Genomic DNA, 20005 nt, shown 5'->3' on the forward strand with positions numbered 1-20005 from the left:
TCGGGTGTGACCAGCGCTGGAAACCTCTTGTAGCTTCATGGACCATGAGGGGATCTCTTGTGCCCTCATGGCCCATGTGAGGCAGGTTCACAAGCCCCATTTCCAACGAAGCCCCAAACCCCCAGCGTTTCTTTGAACTCCAGCTGGGACACGCTTCACAGCACGGCTATTTTAACACAGGCAAGGCAGCACTCTTAGTCTCATTAACTAGTTTTTATTTAGCAACTGAAAGAGTACATATATTTGTCAGTGGCATAGATTACACCATCTCTTTACTAAAAAAAAAGCTAAATGTATATACAGCCTTAAAATGCTCCCACTGTACTAGCATACCGTATTAAACCTATGTTTATATAAACTACAGTTCTTTACATTATTGTATGTATTTTAGAATACAATAAAAATTACCAGGTGGCATGTTCTGTTATCCTTTCTCACCGTCCTGGTGTTCTCACGGCTGCAGTAAGGTCTGGATATGCATAGATTATTTGCTGCGTACAACAATTTCTAGTAGAGAATATAGGCCATGGAGGCAAAACCGTTGTTGCGTTTGGGAAGGCAGAGTTTTAGATGCTTGGTCACTGCACCCTGGAGCTCCTCCTTGGGAGCAGGGAGAGCAGAGCAAGGCTCTTTTTGAGACACTGCCTTCGTTAAATCCTGAGAAGCGTGCCGTAACCCCTTTTTTTTTTCATTAACAGGTCCTTTTTTGCCCTGCTTCTCGACTAACTCCGCCGCACAGGCAGCAGCTGCCGACCCAGCCTCCTCCCGAAGCCGGGACGGGGTGCTGAGCTCGGCTTTCCGACCAACCTCCACAGCTACTCGGCAGCGATGGCAACCTGCCCACGGAACTCATTTCCCTCGCTTTCTTCTTCTGGTCCCGTGTGAATGAGCGAGGCTCCCGCTGATCACTTTATCCTCTTTATTAAGCCCATCTCTGCAGAGACCATTTTAATTTAATTCAACCTGATAGCCAAGTCTCAAATCCCCGGGACTCTCTCGCAACAGTACCATTTCCTACTATTGGATACAAAAGCACTTTTGCACCATCCTCTTGCTTCCCTTCAAATCTAAAATACCAAGATCCAATTTCTCTAAATCAGCTTTTAGCTCTTGGACTTGTGCCCTTGCCAAGCATATGGTACTAGCAGTGAGCCCTAAAGAAAGTGCCGAGAATTGCCCCTCCTTGTCAGAATATGTGACTGCGTTCAAACATGCATGCTAGACAGGAAAGGACTAAAAAAATGCCTTCCCACAATACAATTTAAAGAAACATCGCTTGTCAGCCACATCTGCCATATCTGAAGTTAAAATTAACTAAAAACTTAAAAAGTTAACTAAGAAAATGGTTAAAGAAAATTTCATTCACTGGCAGATACGTGAATCATCTCTTAGTTTTGTGGGTTTGTTAGTTTAATCCAAGGAGAGATATTGCTAAAACCTACTGCTGACGGTGGTTTGCGAGGTGAAGGGAGAGAGCATCTATCTACCGGTCTGATTGAACCAACAGGACTGACACCATGTTAGGATTTGGAGGGCAGAGCATCAATGCTTCGGGCAGCTGGATGGGCTAAGTTGCCCATTTAATTAAAAATAAAAGCAGAATGAGCACCTATACAGGAAAAAAAGAGAAATTAACATGTAATTTAAAAACAGAATGAGTTATGTCTCTGACGGGCCAGTAGCAACTGTTATTTCACAGCAGCAAGGCAAACCTTGGAGAAGGCTGTGATATTCCAGGTCGTTGGTAGATTGCGACTCCTCACGGGAGTCCTTGTGCAGAATCCTCATCTGCATCGCTGTTCGCATCTGGATGTTGGAAAGCCTGTGAAAACATCCCTATTTTTGGTATTAGGTCATGTTTCATGTGTGTGTCCAGGACAAAAACATGAAACTCACTCAGCCCAGAGGCAGTGAGATACTCGAGCACGGAAAAAAACGACAGCTTTATTTGCTCCACTTGCTTTACACAAAGCCTTGCTATTAGCCCGTGTGGAAGCACAGCAGCAAGACTCGTGACAAAACAACCTAAAATGCTATGCAGTATGAAAACAAAGAAAATATTGTATACGTGAAAAAAACTAAACAAAACAAACAAGGCTTCTGCTATACAACTTTGTTGGGTAAATACGTTGGAGCCTTTCCAGGAGAATGGTCCCCAGCTGTTATCCTGCCAGAGGCTCTGTGCACACCAGGACTGCTGCCATATTTAAGATAAATGAACACCTTATTCTGTAGCCACCCTAAACACCAATGAGACGTGGACTGTTCACATCCTGCTGCATAACCTGCGAGACTTCTGAAAGCTTGGCAACCCAGCAAAAGTCTGGGGCCACCAAGACAAAACTCTTCTTCTTGGAGCCAGGGTAAGCTCTAGCTTCGACAGCTCTAGCTGCCTCAGTTTCAAAAGACCTGGTGATAACAAAGTCCTGTTTGGTTCTCAGATTCCCCAAGTACAGCTTGTGATAACCAAAACGTGAATTTATTGCTTGTGAGCTGTGCTGGAGGGAGAACTCAGAAGAAAAAATCATCTCATTGTGTAAAGACAAGCCGCAGCATGAAGAACATGAATGTAGATACATGTTACAGACTAAATTTAAGCTGTGCCTTGTGGATGAATAAGACCTTGGTAAAACACCCCAGAATCTACTGGGATCATCAGGAACAGTGTGAATTAGCACAAAATGAGATGTATTTCTGGAATACCTATTAATCCACAAAGCAGACTGAATCTATAGTCAATGTACTAAGCAGACCTCTGTTATTTTCTGTCTGTATTAACTTGTTAAGATCTCACAGTCCAGAAGTGACATACCTTTATTTTCCTGGCCACCCAGGTACTCTGGGCTGGGCTCTTGGTTACGTACAATTTGTTGCTGAAATAGTGATTAATAGAAGAAAAATGGCAATAGATTTCGACTTTCCCTTTAAGCTACAATGACTTAAAATGACACCTTGGTCCTACTATAAACCACAAAGACAGATTTTGAAGACAGAGCTCAAGAAACCAAAATGAAGTGTATTCCGGAATGTTACTGTTTGCTTTTACAATTCATCAGCAAGCATAATGACCTGCTTCTAATCTTAAAATCTTAGTACTGAGATCTTAGCTAAAGAGTCAAAAGCATTTCTATGCCAAAGCACAGAAATGGTATGGCTTCCTTGTTGCTTTCATTATGAGATGTCCAATTTAAGGTAGTTTGCTGGGTAAAATTTAAATAGTTCTTAGATGTCAAAATTAATCCTAATGCACTGCACACTTGTCTGAATGGCTGCAGGTTGCAAAGTGTCTTTGAAAAAGGATAAAACGGACATGTCATGCAGCAACCGAGTAAATGCAATCCCTGATTAATATGCAAGTTTTAAAAGTTCAGAAAATGTCATCATACTCCATAGGTGCTCCCTGTTCTTGGAAAGGTCACTGTTTTGCTTGTGTATAAATGTCACTCTACATCACTTTCAATCCAGCAGCTTTTCATAAACTCAAGTCAATGATGATATGTTCAAATATTTGTGTGTTTCCTTTAAAACTGGAGGCAAAGAAAAAATCTCTTCGATCCGTTGACACAGCTGTGAAAGAACGTGGCGCTTGCACATAGATTTCTTTAAATAACCTAAAGAGCTTCTTTTCACCATCCCACTGGTATATCTGGGAGAACGTATAGTCACTTCCCAAGGCTAAGTAGTAATTATTCTTAAAGGAGAAAGGCTGCAGCGTCATGGCTCCTCGGGAGGGAAGAGCCTGTATCTCCACAAACTGCTTGCTGTTCCATTTCATAACTCTGGAGTCACCGATGAACCTCGTGAGCGTGATGTACAGGTTGTTTTGCATCCTGAAACTCTTCACAGCCAGGACATCTTCCATGTTGGGGATCTCACTGTGTGGGACAAACTTCTTTGAAGCTTTGTTCCACTGGAGTATAATGGGGACCTGTGAGCGGCTAGAGAGGATTAAATGGGATTTCCCATCTATATCAACAAACTCGGCGTCAGTGTCCCTGAACCACTCGTGAAGGGACTGGTATGAGTAAAACCCTTTGTTATTCCACTTGTACACTGTTGACAAACCTGCTTTAGAACTATCTGCTATGACAAAAAACATTTCACTGTCTATCTCAAAAAGCTCTATATCATTCGGCTTAGAAATGCGAGATACTTCGATATCCTGGAATTTGACAAACTTTGTCCAGCTTTCATCGTACTTGTAAATGTGCGAGCCACCGAAGAGCTGTGCCACCACCACAAAGACTTGGTCACCAACAAGAATGGCTTTACATCCCACTATGGACTGACCTATTGCCCAAAGAAAAGCACATATTAGCACAGTACAACGCACTCTTTAAACGACAGAAATACTATCAAATCTCCCCTCCCCTCTTGTAAATCTTTGTCATCTCATAATTTTGTCATCTCATAATTTTGTCTTTTACTACACACCAGAGCTTCTGTTCTTGCTTTCTTCTACCCAGTAACTGGAAAGTTGACTTCAAATTGGACCCCTCAAGGGTGCACCCTAAAATGCTCACTACTCTTTATCCAGAATACTTTCTCTGTCCAAATACTACCCAAAATAATTATTTGAGCCAGATTTTGTTACTCAGTAACAACAGTTGCTATCTTTTGACTCAGCAATAACCTGAAATTCTTTTATTCATGGGATGTCTATATTTCCAGTTTAACTAGAACAATGAAATATATTCTGTTTTTCTTGGTCCAAGAGGGCCAGAGTCAGCTTTTTGCTACTGTAAGCAGAAGTACTGATGCATCTTGTGGATATTAGTACCTGACAGCAAGAAGAAAAAGATAAATCTAACCCTGTTGTTTCTGAATTTTTGGATTACATTAAACTTACAATATTTAGGACTACTGCAGTTGCCAGATTAAATCATATCAAGTTACGGTCCATTTTGACAATCTCAAGTCACTATACGAGATCCACATCAAAAGGTAACAACTGAACTACTTATGGAAGGATTTGTTGCAAGAAAAGAAGTTGTCTCTAAAACAGTTTATGTAGAACTGAATCTGCACAGACTTCCCTGTGCTTGCTCTGTTGCTCAGCTGGCCCTCACCCACTGCTGTTTCGCAGCTAGCCTGTGATGAACCATCATCCTTCCAGTGCCAGTAATGCAGGGATTCATCTCCAGTACCATAAGATATTTGCAGTGTAGACATGAATACTTGAGCTGATCATCCAGGCTCTTTCTGGTCTAAGTCAGAGAACACTCTAGGAAATAGTTCGCCTGTTTCTCTGCATGTTGAGTATAAAGGCAGTCTGGACAACTAGCTCAGGTCCATGAGCCCATATTGTAAAGGGCTAAACTCAGACACCTGAATGCCAAGCGTACAGTTAAAAATGAACCCCCTCACAAAGTGTATAGCCTGCTCCTAAGCTCTACAAAATGCACTTTAGGCTCCACAAAAAGCTCTTTACATGCCTGTAGTCTGCAACTCTCCCACATTTCAGAGTCCAGTGTTTACGATGGGCTTTCTATGAATGCAGGACAGTCATTTGAGAAATGGGTCTCTGCACATGTGCTGGGTGTGGAGCTAGGGCACAGGTCTAGTGGACTTGTGGACTTGCAGACTGCCCACCCCACACGTACCCTTCAGGCCTATTTCTTTCTACATGCAGCAGAATATTTTTGTCTTCTATTTTGCAGGCACTTCAGTAACAGTGAGGACTCCTTTAACCTATCCTTTAACTTAGTGTGATTCAGGCAGGGAGTGGCTCAGCTGTGACATTCACATTAGTGTTTGCACCTTCAGAACAACTTACAAGTTCAGACTGAAAAAGCCTAGTTTGTGTGCTATAGCAAAGTTAGATGTGCATGTATGAACAAGATGCACTACTCAAATCATTCTTGTACAAATATTGTACACTTCCATCTGCCAGTTTCAATACAGATGCAGGACAAAAACCATCATCTGGTCCCATCTACGCATCTCTCCCTCACAATTTCTCCTTGTGAAATGCCAACAGTTCATCAACAACTGGAATCCCAGTGTTCATGTACCTGTGATGTTGTCGTAACTCCTGAAATTCATTTCAATGTGATCCCACTCCAGCACCATGCAGTTCTCCATGCTGGGCTGTGCAATGGCTACAAACACATCGTTCTTAGAGTTGAATGTATCCACTGACACTGACTGGTAGGGCAAAATCTGGTGAACAACAAAATCTAGGAACATACATTTACAACAGTTAGGACAGATCCTTGCTGAAAACACAAAGTCGCTGACTATAAACACTAGAAAATGAGTGATATATTCTGAATTTTGTATAAGCCTAAGATGAAGGTGTCAGTGCTCATGAGAGGCATGCAGCAACAGGGGAAAGTGTCTCCTTGCTTTAAGCATCATGAACTGTCCTCTGGAAATACAGCTGCCAAGGAGATCAAATAGGTAAACAGTGGCAGAATTCAGATTTTGCAGCTAGGCTGGCTGGTATCCATGAAATCAGGATCATGTTCACACAGTCACATGCTGTCAAAGAAGTCTCTTTCCCCGCAGCTGGAAGTTGCTTTCCTGTCAAGTAAAATGGCCTTGCTAGAATCACTTTCAAGCTGAGAGACAGCAACTTCCAGCTCAAGTCCAATAACTTCTTAAGACATGCAAATTTAATCACTAGCAATTTGTGTTACGCTAAACCAGGCAGAAAGTGAAATTATATCTGAAGTTTGCCTGGGGATAACCCCATTTTAGCTAGACCATAGACAAAATGGTGTAATCAAAAACTCAGTTAACGTACCGTTTTACAGGGCATTGTAAAGTTGTTTAAGCATAAAATACAACCAACCTGCAAATTACTATCCAGTGGAAAACTTATTCTAGATGCTAAGACTGAGGAGTTGGAACAACCTGTAAAGGCTAGGAACATAACTCCAAAATTCAAGACTTCTGCTCAAAATCCAAGTGCCTGTACATTTAACTTAAAATCCACATTGGGGTAAGTCAGTAGCCAGCACAGAGCCGATTTGGGGAAAATGACGAAACTGGGTCTGAGTTTGATATTTGACCTGACAGCTTGTCAAGGTCATCATTATCAGACAAAGAAATCGATATAGCAGAGCTGACAGAAAGAAGCCAGCACTTCTAAGGTGCTTCCATCTAGAAGGTGGAAAAGGCAATAACTATTCCACAAAGTGTTTCTCTGCAGAAGCAGACAGCGCTCTGTTTTAAACTCTGTTTGCTATGTGCTTCCATCATTCACTCCTACTTTGGAAAGCCCTGAACATGCAGGGATTTTGGTGAAATACTAGTTAAGTCCTCACCCTGGTCCCTAACTTCGGTGTGTTATGAAATACATGTCTTCCAATGAAAAATTCATCTCTGCATGCTTGAAAGCTGAGAAGTTACACTTCTGGAGAATAAAGGCAGATGACTACCGTTACACAAACAGAACAGCTTCCACAGCTGCAACAGTAATGCCAGTCTCCATCTTTTGAGGGACTGTTACGGATAGAGCATGGGCTTGATTCATCAATGCAGGTGGGAAAACAAGAAAGTTACCTTCACTCCCACTGTGAAAATAAAAGGACTGGAGAAAACTGACAATGTAGGTTGCCGAAAGTAAAAGTAAGTGATAAATCATAAGAAGTAGTTAAGGATGGAACAGGAACAGATATAGTCACAGAAAGCTGAAATATTTTTAAAATCTTGAGAAGAAAAAAAACCCACAGATCTAACACTGAAAAAGACATCTTAACAGCTTTGAAACACTTTGAGGAAATCTGTGGGTTAAAACATACCAGTCTATGTGTTAAAATCCACTGCTCATTCAGAAATGATTCAGTGTTAACACAGCTATTTTTACTTGTACCTGTCCTTGGGCTCTTTATGGCACTGGACAACTGAAAATGGGTAACTATGTCAGCCATAATCAGTAAAATGCAACAAACCAGCTGGAAATACCAGACTAATGTGGAACAGAGTGACACAGTAAAGAGATGCTGCCACATCAGGCTTGCCAAAATTCTAGGCCTTAAGGGCGATGGAAGTGGAAGGCCTGTTTTCAAGTCTGAAAGCCAAGCACACATTCCCCTGCCGGGCTTATGACCAAAACACAGTGCCCTTGCACATGGTTGCGGCAGAAACACACACACAAAAAAAATGAAACGAGTTAACCTATTTGCACGATGCAAGCCATGAGAAATGGGAAAGACAATATACTACCACAAAAGAGTTAAAAGTACAGATCACTGACCCTGCCAATCACTTTCACTGTGAATAAGCGATCAAGAGTTTCGACTGTTGGCTTTTCCTTTAATTTGGCAGCACCTCTTTACATCTCCCCTTCTGTCATCACTGTGTCAGTTCAGCAAATGCAAAGAAGCGATGGAGCCTCCGAGATGCACATTTTACCAAGCAAACTCCTTTGTTACCGCATGCTACACCCAGTCCTGCTCACAGAGCACCAGAGAGCAGAAACAATGAAAGTCTGATCAAGGCTGGCAAAGGAGGGAAGATGGTACTACAGGCTAATGTGAATGAAAGATTTGTAGGCTTTCCTCAGGGGAGCGTGTGCTAAGAGCACTGACCATCGGTGAGCAGGAAAGGAGAGTACGCCTAGAGGATATGTTGCTTTATTTCAAAATACAGTGCAGGTCTGAGCCTGTAATTAATCAGTCCTCAGGGAATTAATAAGGGCATATTTAGCCTCCCTTTAGATCTGGGTGAAGCAAGGGCAGAGAAGGAAAAGACAGCTGTGGGCTTAAGCCACAGGCCACCAGGCCCACTGGAGTGCTGCAGCACAGGAGGTTACATTTATGCTCGGTGTAATTTCACTTCCAGCAGGCAAAGGCACTAACATTAACACATGAATTTTGTCTGTAGCCACCTTATAGCTCAGTATCTAGATGCAAAGAGATGACAGAGCATAGGTAAGTCAGTTTAAATCTGACGACCAGGAAGATAAGGCTTGTTTTTGCGCACTGTCAGTGCTGTGCAATTTCTTAAACCAGACTGAAATGAAGCCTACTTTAACATTGTACTTCTGCATTTCTGTTTACAGACACAGTAACATAACTTGGGAGCAGTTCTAAGCAACATCATTCGCCTGTTTTTGACATCCTTTTATGTGGCACATTATCACTCCTTAACTCTGTAGCTTCTAACATATTTTTGAATTCCGAGTTCATTTTTTTTCACTTAACATATTGCCCTTGGATTACTTTTCTTACCCTGTCCAGAAACTTTATCTTATGTTACCAGTAATCTCTACTGTCTCCTAACAACGACTGACTTGATGGCAGATGAGAACTTGAATGCCTCTGACATTACTGTATAGAAAAAAGGCAAAATACTGACATTATGTACGTGAAACATGAAAACAATACTCGGAGCTCATATTCTCAGTTGTATGATGTGACTGCATTTAAATATAGGCAACGTCTGCTATTTAGTCATAAAATATAAGCATACCCACATGCAGGTTTCTCTTCACTTCCTTCTACATGCTTTACATTACCTAAAATAAAAGTCAAGATCCTGAACAAGACAGTACTTGAAATATTATTGGACATTTCTCTCCAATTTAATGGAGTCCCATAAAGAACTGCTGGCAGTATTGCTGCCACATTTGATGATATTATATTGTGGCCTATTGAATAAAAGTATCAGATATAGCCAAATCGTTTGAACTTCTCTTCATTGCTTTCTGTGAAATACAGAGATTTTGGGAAGCTCATCCGACATAACTATATGGCCTTATTCCAGAAAACAGAAAGCATTCTGTGATGAAAATTAAGTCACAAGTGAGTCATAATCAAGCCCTTTGGAACATGAATAGTCCCAACTCTTCTTCCATTATCACTTAATCCAAGTAAAAACTTTGTATTTCAGCTTCAAAATGGGACTTTCTCATTTTATGCTCGTTCTAGTACTTTGTAGGTAACCCTTTCCTCCCTTCATCCCCCCAGGTCATGCGCACAGAAGTGAAATGGTTTAGTCTACAGCTCTGATATTTAACCGTTTGTAGTGTGCTTAGAAATATGCATTCTGAATACCTGTAGTGGTGCATTCATAATCAAAACTTGTCACATCATTTAACTTCTTATCCTGATATTCTGCTGGACCAATACACAGGACATCAGAAACAGTGGAATTTGTCATCTTTAACCACAAAAACAACCACTTGGCTTTGCAGTCACACTCAAATTTATTTCCCCTTAAATCTCTAAAAAAACACACAGAAATAAACATATTTGAAAAATTTGATAGCAATATAAATACTACAGAACTGTTAGCACCTTGACATACTGAACTTAAAAATATGTGAGTACCTTTGAATTGTTTTTGAACTGAGAAGAGGAAAGACTCGATAAGTTTTATTCTGATGCTCTTTATATGTACACTCCTTCACGGAAGTATTGTCCTCGGAAAAACAGTTTCAGTCTAAGAAATAAGACCATGCATAACACTACTAATAAGAGCACTGTGATTCATGTGCAAAGTCACTCGTGTTTATACGTTTTCATAGGATTAGGACTACAGCATAATAAATCCTCACAGAGCGGCTGTCTGCTGCAAGTCTGCTTCCCATCATCTATTGCTGACACAGATAAACCCCATTCCTTCACCAAACTACCGCAGCACCAGTGGTTGACAGGGTGGGCCTGCTGGTATCATTTCTGCGCCACATTAAAAAACAGACCTAAGACTGGTATTTTTAGAGTCCCTGCTGATGTGGAGTCTAGTCGGTTTAACCTCCCCCCATTAACTTAGGTACAATTTCACATACTATGCCTGTTCTCCAACGCTTTGGCAATTTTGGGGGCTTACTTCCTTAGTTGAGAGTCAGGCCAAATATAAGGGATGCTGACTAGCAGCTTAGTTACACACACACACATAAAAAAACCAAAACACTGACAATAAGTCAGCAATGTGCTACAACTGCGCAAAATCAGGAAAAAAAGCATATTTTTAATTAATACATTTCACTAAAATAATCTTAAGTAATACTTGCAACAGTAACGGGAAAAACTATGCAGAGAAATTGTAGTTTTAAAATTTGTTGTCTCCCTTTTGCTAAAAAAAATATAAACAAAACATTAGAAAGAAGTACAATAATGCAAGCTATGTACAGCACCATGAGAAGCAACAGTGATTTGAGAAACAGCAGTTACTCTAGAGGGGTCTACCAAGTAAACAATCTTAAAAAGAGAAAAGATAGAAGAACAAAATGCACATTTATTTTCTGCGCAGATATCAGACACCCACAAAAGCAGAACTTCATACACAGAGCAACAGAATCACAGAAGCAGGCAGTCAGTAGAAAGATTTTCATTACTTACAGTTCAATTAGAGAATCTAAGTCACTGAAGACATCCCTTGGCAGAAATTTAAGATGGTTATTGGCCAAAGAACTAGAAAAAAAAGTTAGAGCTTAATATCATTGTTATCTCTTGTCTTGTTGACTCTTACAAAGTCTGAACTCACTTACAGAATGTTAATTATCGGATACTGTCCAGCCACTGGCATTGTTAACTACCAGAAACACGCATGCATTAATTATACTCATTCAAGAATGGTGATTGCTCAAAGAAAGAAAATGAAGCTGACGCAAAAGTAAAACATATAAAGCTTTTTTATTGTCATGTAACACAGAGAGCAATGACTGAACATGCTGAAAAGAAAGAGGAATGTTAACCACACGTAGACAGCACCACGGTGGCACCACTGGCAGCACCCACAGGCAACGGCTGTACCCCAGCACGACCTGTGAGCATGCACAGGCAGCTGAATGCGCCTGTGAATTTTTTTAAGGCCTTTTTTTAATTTGTGGAAGGCATGTTACTGACTGTTGAAGGCTGCTGAAAGCAAAGAGGTAAAGGGAGGTGTTAAATGTGGCTTGGAAGCCAGCTATCTGCAAGGAGAGTTTTGCTCGAGTACAAATTACTAAATGTTCAGTAACTTACAGGTGGGTTAGGTCTCGGAGGCCACGAAATGCATTTCTTGAAATGGTTTCAATTTTGTTTCCTTCAATGAATCTAGGCAAAAAAAAAAGTATTTTCAAAGACTTTAATTAACATTATGCGCACCACCAGTGCTTTAGCCTATGTCCTCCAAACTCAGCAGGTTCCTGGGTAGCCCCTTCAGACTTAGAGGTGGGGAAGTCTTGGTGGAGTTGGTCATATTGCCTCATCACCTTGCCTCTGGTGTACCACAAGTAATGATGCAGGCACCAGGCCACAAATATCCGGCAGCAGAGGAACAAAACGGACAAAGCAAAAAACATTATTCCTTTGTAGTTAAATTCTCACGGAGCGTGTTGTGTGAGGAAAGAGACCTGGGTAAGAGACTTCTGAGATGAACTTTAGAAGCTCAAGTCCTACTTTCCTCTCAACGGCTGCCTGAATTGTGGAATCACAGGGCAGCATACAGCCAGGACTTCACAGGCTGCAGATGGACACTGCGCAAGGAGCCCACAGCCGAAGGAAGAGTGCCCACAGCCAGGTGGCTGTACACACAGTATCACCTCCGTACCCGCAGAGCTGGAGGGCTTCCAGCCCGCTGTCTCTGCAACAACGTGAACTGCACCTACATACTGGTATCCCAAGCCCAAAGTCTGCCTAAATGGATAGACCACTGCCAGAGGCCTTGTTTGTCTTCTTGCTGCCACATTCCAGTGCTCTCCAGCTGGGACATCACCTCCGCAGGGCACCCAGCTGCACACGAGTCATGGCCCTGTGTACTGGGGGAACAACGGTGGTGATGTATCGATTGCTGGAGCATGCTGCTCATCCTGAACGCACATCAGCGTTTAAAGACAGAGCTGATATTTGAGCATCCTGACCCCAGAGCACTTGAGGACACATCCATAAATATACCATCAGCACCGCAAAGTCGCTGCAGCCAGGTGGCCATCAAGATATTGCACGGTACAGCTGTATCTGTAGGAAGAAAACTGAACACCAACTTCAAAAACAGTTTTATGAGACAAAAGCGTCCCCCTTTTCCCTGTGCATCCTTGTTTGCCTTACAGGGAAATAGAGGAAAGAATATTATGAATCAAGGTTACTTCTTGAAAGAGTCAAGACAGGGCTGCAGCTCCGAGTGGGATGTGAGATGACAAGAGCTCTGGGTTCCTGAGTTGAGACATAGCCAAAACCCTTCATGAAGTGACCGGGATCCTCACTGCGTGCAAAGGGTGCAGACCAAAGTATTGTGTCTGCACAGAGGATGTCAGTAAAGGGTCAACCATACTCCGTTACAAGGCAGCCTGGGGACATGAATTCAATCCGCAGAGCAGAGAGCCAAACTGCTCCCTGACACAGTACCCACGCACACCGCCAGCTCACCCTCAGTGCAAATAAACACGGCTTCGCTGAACACAGCGCAGAGGGATGATGGAAATTTGGGCTGGGACTCAGTAATTTGCTGGATTCCTTTGTGACCAAACCCAGCCTTGAAGGCTTGCTACCCTGGGAACACCAGCAAAGCTCCCGTCTTTATCAGACCTTTCTCATCCACACTGCGCAAACGTAGCCTGGTAGTTTTAGGGGTGCGGGTGCATGGAATACTGTTACCAGTTTTGCGAGTGCAGTGTGACACAGTGCTCCTGCTAGGGGATACAGAGGTAGCTGCTGCTCTTCCTTTGGAGACTTTGTGTGGTACACAAAGAAGCTTGTTCTTGTTCATCAGCAAGGTTTCCTTATTCTCTGTAACGTTTGATCATTGGCAATTGAGAGACACCAGTTATTACAATTGTAACGGTGTTACTGTCTGCAGAGACCCAAAAAATAAAAAGGCCAGTCACATCTAGTTCCCGAAAGGTAGTGGTGAGATTTGTTGGGAAGAGGAAGTGCCCTCAGGACTTGGCAAGGCAAGGAGAATGACCACAACCATTAATTGAGACCATTTGGTCAACTGTCACTAAAGGAAATTCAAAAACTGCACGGCTTTACCAGTCTTAATTGTGTTCCCTGGTTTGCAATTAGCAGCCAGAGACAGAAATTGTCCCTTTGATGAGCTGAGGAGGGGCAGGATTTTATTCTTTCTAACAGGGGTCTGGTTGCAGTCACCAATGCAATAGTTACTGTAGTGTATGCTACTGTGCCAAGCTCCATTTTAGACTCATCAGCTTTTCAAAGCCTGAGCAAGTCATCATGGAAACAACATAAAAATATTTGCAGGGTTGGGTTTTTGTTTTGTTTTTCTCCTTTTTACCAGCTTTCTGCAAATTACTTTTTTTTTTTCCTACAGACACTTGGAAAAGAGAATAATCAGATAACTTACTGTCACCCAAAAACCTAAATGTACCTCAATTGTGGATTTCAGCATATGCCATTTACGATTATCCTCCATTTCTTGGTCTGCTAATTCTACTGTTGACTGCTTCTCATGTATTAGACCATTAGTCCTGAATATATACCAACTTAATACCTACTTACCTGCAATTCCTTAGCAAGAATCAGTTTTATGAGCACTGGTCTTCCTTTAGACAATGACAGAAATGTTTTCCACAGCTACCTTTCAGCGCAGAAAGGTGGGTGGAAAGACGAATTTTTTTTTTCAGATTATATTCAGAGTTTAAAACATACCAGCTCATGTCCGGTAACACAGAGAAATGGCAGTCCTTTGCAGTAGAAGTGAGGACAACCTGGTACCAGGGCTAATACATTTTTAAAAGAAAAAAGGGTGACCTAAAAAAAGAAAAAAAAAAAGATCGGGAAATGAAAATAATGTAAAAATCAATGGAGACGTGAACTCAGTTAAGAGAAAGGAAAGTCAAATAAATTTAAATAATACTATAAATAATTACAATAATTATATGAAATATATGTTGATATATATCCATATATTCATAATTATTTATAATATGAAAATAAATGCCATGGGCATTAAATGAAATATCAGAACAAAGACAAAGTTGGAGAGAAAAGCTGGGGAAAGAGGGCCAGTCCGGTAATCAGGGCTGTTCTGGGCAGTACCCTGACACCCTGCAGCTCCTCTTCAGGCTGTCAGCAGGCCACGAGAGGCTTCACCACCTCTTTCCTGAGATCCAGAACTCCTTGAAAGTGATGGCACTGTTCTGTAAAGCCAGGACAAGCTCTTGTTCAACAACATTTTTTCAGTGTACTGTAATTACATAGAGCCACCTTGCACCCACGGCATATTTTAAAAATCCACTGCAACCTCTGGAAAATGGTGAGCAACCATAAAGGACGTTTGCACAGAAATGGAACATAAATCCTTCATCTCTCCTGCTCCTGGTAATCATAGCAAAGACTAAGACTTCACGGCAGGAGTCTTGGCAACTTATCAAAACATCTTGATTTATAAAGGACGGGGATATACATAAAATACCAGACTTACAAGTATTCTAGATGGAAGAGCCCGGCGAAGGCATCGTCTCGTATAACAGTAAAGGAGTTAGAGTTCAGCAAGCTGAAAACAGAGAGCAGGCATTAGGAAAGCACATTAAAACTTGACACACTGTGTTACGCCAGTTGTGTTTATTGACCGTGACCAAACCCATCTTACCGACTCAGGCCCATATTGCCCCATCAATGCAGCATACATAAAATACTGTGGAATGGTCTATAAAAAAAATAAAAAGAAAAGGCATAATGTGATGCTAGTTAATGTCCACTACTCCCCAAGAAATATGTTCGCTGTACCATTCACCTTGGTTAAATACAGTCTGGTCCTAGATTGCTTTGTCCCCTAAGTAGGACAAGTTGTCCTTCCAGGGTAAGTCTGCTGAGCGTGGACCCCAGGTGCCCACAAACCTGGAGCCATGCTGAAAGTTTTCAAGAGACCATCTCAGCGCCTCTCCCAAGCTTGGAGAAGTAGGCAGCCCTTTTGCACAAGCACCAGCTTTCGTTTATGCAGTCTTGGTGGATCGGGGCTCGCTTGTTTTGAGCTCACAGGGGGGAATGCTCCAAGCCTGACCTGCAGATATGGGAGGAGAACATGCAGTTTGCACGACCTGTTTGTCAGCTGCAAATGCAGACGTGCCCAAACTGCCAGAGACAGAAAGCCATCCTGCCCCTGGAGAGCAAAACTCTACATCCAGGTGAATCGAGGAGAAGCAGCTCCGGGTGCTGCTTTGCCCTGCCTCGTGAACTTCAGGCACAAAATGCATTGGCGCTACCCCAAGTGGTTTCCATCTGAGCCAGGAGAATGCAGTTAGGAGAAGGAAGCCATGAAAAGGCTTGGCCAGCTAAGTTCCTCCTTTGCTCTATCAGAGCACAAAGGTAGACAGGGCTCCAGTGTTTATGTTCAAAGGCAAAGTCGGCCATCTCCTTTGAAGAAAATAGCAAAACTTCTTATTCAGTCTAAAAATCTCAAAAGAAATCATTTTTGTAAAATCTCAGAATTTTCAGCTATGAGTGAAGATGTTTGCACTCATCAGTTTACTAGAGTAACTTATTAACCTTCTTTTTGTATGGTTTTAGGCATTTTACTAAAATTAATTTATAAGACTAATGATGAACATGAAATGCAAGCTTTCCCTGTGACCCTAGGTTATTATGCTAATACCAGACAAATGCTCCTTAAATTATCCCATACAAATCTGAGAAAGATTCAGACTGCAATCAGAAAGAAATCCTTGCATTACTGCTTCATCATGGCTACTGTGACCGAAGATACAGTCCTGATGTACAACAGTGCTCCAATCAGTACTTTTTGTCATTTAATCCTTCCTTTTCTGCAGTTTGAAGGGCAAACTCCCCAGTTACATGGACCAATGAAATTTGTCAGGGTCCAAGGTGATGATGGTGGTGGTTACAAACCACTCTCACTCCAACATCTGATCTACCACATCAAATGAAACTTCTGACTTTCTCAACAGCTGATCCTGCCAGCCCAGCCAGCCCAACACTTCTTCCTGGAAATCTATTACTCCTATTGAGAAGGAATAACCTTCATCTGCTCTTCCTCCTCTTCCCACTACCACAAAAAAAAAAAAAAAAAAAAAAAAAGCTTTGATTTGGGACTTAGCTTAAACACTGCAGGGTAAATCCTCTATTTCCCTAAGGAGATCACAGAAGGCATCGTAGGAACATGCTTGGCTTTTAGTCCTGATCTATGCTTTCTACAAAAGGGAACTTAGGACCACCAGTCTTTCCTTGAACAAGTAAGCCTTTCACATAAGAAAGATTAGAAAATGCTTCATATATTAGAAAAGCAAACAAACAAAAACTTAGCACAACAGTAAATGTAATTTTCCATTAGCATACAACAGCACAGCTGTATTTAGAAACAAGGTGATTAATTATTTGCTTATCTTGCCTACTGTATCCTCTCACCCTAAAAAACAAAGTTGATCAACCTTCTTATCCCAGGCTGTGTTGCCTTGTGTTAGCAACAGTGAACGCCTCCATTGACCTCCTGACCAAAGATGAGTCACAACCTGTGAAGACTCAGACCCACGGGCCTTAGAATCATAGGTTTAGGTTGGAAAGACCTTCAAGATGATCAAGTCCAACCAGCAACCCAACCTACTGGGTCCCATCGCTAAACCGTGTCCCTTAGTATCATGTCCATACATCTTTTAAATGTCCTGCAGGGATGGGGACTCCACTACCTTTCGGGGAGCAGATTTCAATTCTGTGAAGAAATTCCTCCTAACTTCCAACCTCAAGCTCCCCTGGTGCAACTTGAGACCTTCTCATCACATCTTATTGCTTGTCACCTGAGAAAAGAGACCAACATCATCCTCACTGAAGCCTCCTTTCAGGTAGCTGTAGAGAGCAACGAGGTCTCCCCTCAGGCTCCTCTTCTCCAGACCAAACAACCCCATTCCCTCAGTCATTCCCCGTAACTCGTTTTCTAGTTCCTTCACTGGTTCGTTGCTCTTCTCTGCACATGCTCGAGCAATTCACTGTCCTTGCAGTGAGAGCCTCAAAACTGAATGCAATATTCGAGGAGCGGTCTCACCACTGCTGCGCACAAGGAAACAATCCTTCCCCGGTCCTGCTGGCCTCCATCCCCTGCCTTGCCCACTTCTCCCCGGTGTTTTCCGTGAGGTGCTGTCCCTCTCCCCAGACAGTGAGCGGGAGAATGACCGGGCAGGCCCCAGGAGGGGCAGCTGTCCATCGCACTACCAGATGCATCACATCACCTCTTCCCCCAGACCAATTTATGCTGATGGCTCTGCAGCAAGCACTCAGCCCGCATTTCTGTCAGGCCACGTATCTTTTTGTCCTATTTCTCTTCAGAACATGTCTCTACTTTGGGCAGAGCCCCACCAGGGCGAGGCACAGAGGGTTGGCCTGGCACAGGGAAGCGCAGCACCTCGCTGCAGTTGTGGGGAGCTGGACCACATGGCAGGGTCACCTCCTGCAACGGGGCGCATCCCACCCGTGGGACCCCTTCAGCCCTGGCCAGGCCAGGAGGCATCAGGGCAGCCACCGAACCACGGGGTCACGCTGCCGACAACACACGTGTTTTGGGCACAGAGCCCTTCCTGGAGGGGTGCGGGTGTCCTCCTGCCTTCCCACAGCTGCCTCCCGTGCCATACCACATCTCCCCACAGCGTCCCGAAATGCCACGACGTGAACCTGGCGTTCGCTGGCTCCACACGAGCGCGGTGAGAACGGGCACATGACTCGACGGGGAGGGGAACTCTGCCCTGAACTTAACGCTGAAACTCAAAAAAGAACTCAGGGCGTCAGAAAACACTTTCTTCCCTCCTTTGGGGAGTAAAAGCACGTTACACGAAGTGGTTCATGCTGCTGTAGGATGGGAGAGAACTGGCCCCTGGTCTCCGAAACGCCGGCCGCACACGCCGTGCCCTCACCCGCTATCGCTCCTGCCAAAAGCGCACCCGTAACTCTACTGAGGAGCAACGGGCGGCGTGCTGGGGACTTGTGTCCTCTGCTCGTGCGGTACTTACAGCAGCTGCAGGGAGGGCAAATGGGAAAACATCCTGTCCTTCACCTCGGAGAAGGTCCCGTTTACCAGGCTCCTGCCGAAGGGAAAGAAGAGCCGCGGGTGAGCCCGGAGGCTCCCGGAGCCTCGATTTTTGCCGTTTCCCGCAGGGAAGGACGAGAGGGGGAGGCGGGCAGGGTTTAAGAAAACCGTGCTAAAAAAAAAAAAAAAAAAAAAAAACAAAAACACGACCGCGATTCCTCGGGGCTGCCCCGCTCCCCGGCCGCCCCCCGTCCCCGGCCACTCACAGGGAGCCGAGCCCGGCGGGGAGGCTCCGCGGCGCCCCGGCCGCCCCCACGCACAGCGCCGACTCCCGCCAGCAGCTGCAGGGCGGCCCGCAGCGAGGCGCCGGCGGCCTCCGGCTGCCGCAGGGCACCGCCACCGTGGCCACCAGCAGCCCGGCCACGGCAGCCCGGAGCGCCAGCAGCCGCCGCGACCCCGCCATGCCGCCGCCCGCTCCCCCCCGCGCCGCCGCCTCCCTCGGCCTGACATCAGCGCGGCGCCGCCCCGCGGCTGCGCGGCCCGCCCATGGGCCTGGCCCCGGCTCCCCTCAGCGCCTGCCCCGGGTGCCCCCCGGGTGGGCTGCGGCCGTGGCTGGGCGCCCCGAGGGTTATTTTGCCCTCGTGGAGCCGGGGCGTGCCGTGGGGCAGCGCGGGGATGCCGCCTCTGCTTGTTTTTTGGCCCCCCGTGAGGGAGCTGCCCGGCAGTGAGGTGTCTCCTCCCGTGTGTCATCCCCCCAAAAATCCACGGGTCTGCTCCCGTGTGCAATCCCCCCCAAAATCCGTGTGTCTCCTACCGTGTGTCATACCCCCCAGGGGGCAAAAATTGGGAATATACGGGCAAGAGTTGAGTCGGTAGGCTAATGCCTCTACCATCTGGTTAGGCTGAGGCATGGCAGAGAAATGATTTGAGGTCGGTGTCATTCCCAGTTTATATGTATATATATATATGCATATATATATATACACACACACAATATACATACATATAATATATAAATATATATATATTTACACACATATACAATATATATACATATAACTATATGTGCATACACAGTGATTTTAATGATTCACATAATACACCTCTTCACAGGAGCTATGCCACATGACATCTGTGTCTTGAC

The 20005-nt window shown here is 44.0% G+C and overlaps 1 protein-coding gene across 2 annotated transcripts; it reads right to left on the reverse strand.

Annotated features, from left to right (window-relative positions):
* Positions 1-194: 194 nt before the first annotated feature.
* Positions 195-19354, reverse strand: LGI2 (leucine rich repeat LGI family member 2). Of its 2 annotated transcripts, XM_048046835.2 has the most exons (8): positions 19128-19354; positions 18845-18916; positions 15316-15387; positions 11916-11987; positions 11292-11363; positions 10005-10174; positions 6015-6179; positions 195-4290 (listed from the first exon to the last, which is right to left on the reverse strand). In XM_048046835.2, exons 1-8 carry the CDS (start codon positions 19322-19324, stop codon positions 3473-3475), a joined length of 1638 nt encoding a protein of 545 aa, XP_047902792.1. In that variant the 5' UTR covers positions 19325-19354; the 3' UTR covers positions 195-3472. The 2 variants fall into 2 exon arrangements, with proteins under 2 accessions (XP_047902792.1, XP_047902793.1); XM_048046836.2 differs by lacking the exons at positions 18845-18916; positions 19128-19354 and adding an exon at positions 15484-15512.
* Between the last annotated feature and the right edge of the window lie 651 nt (positions 19355-20005).

The sequence above is a fragment of the Anser cygnoides genome, chromosome 4 (assembly GCF_040182565.1).
Source record: "Anser cygnoides isolate HZ-2024a breed goose chromosome 4, Taihu_goose_T2T_genome, whole genome shotgun sequence".
NCBI lineage: Eukaryota > Metazoa > Chordata > Aves > Anseriformes > Anatidae > Anser > Anser cygnoides.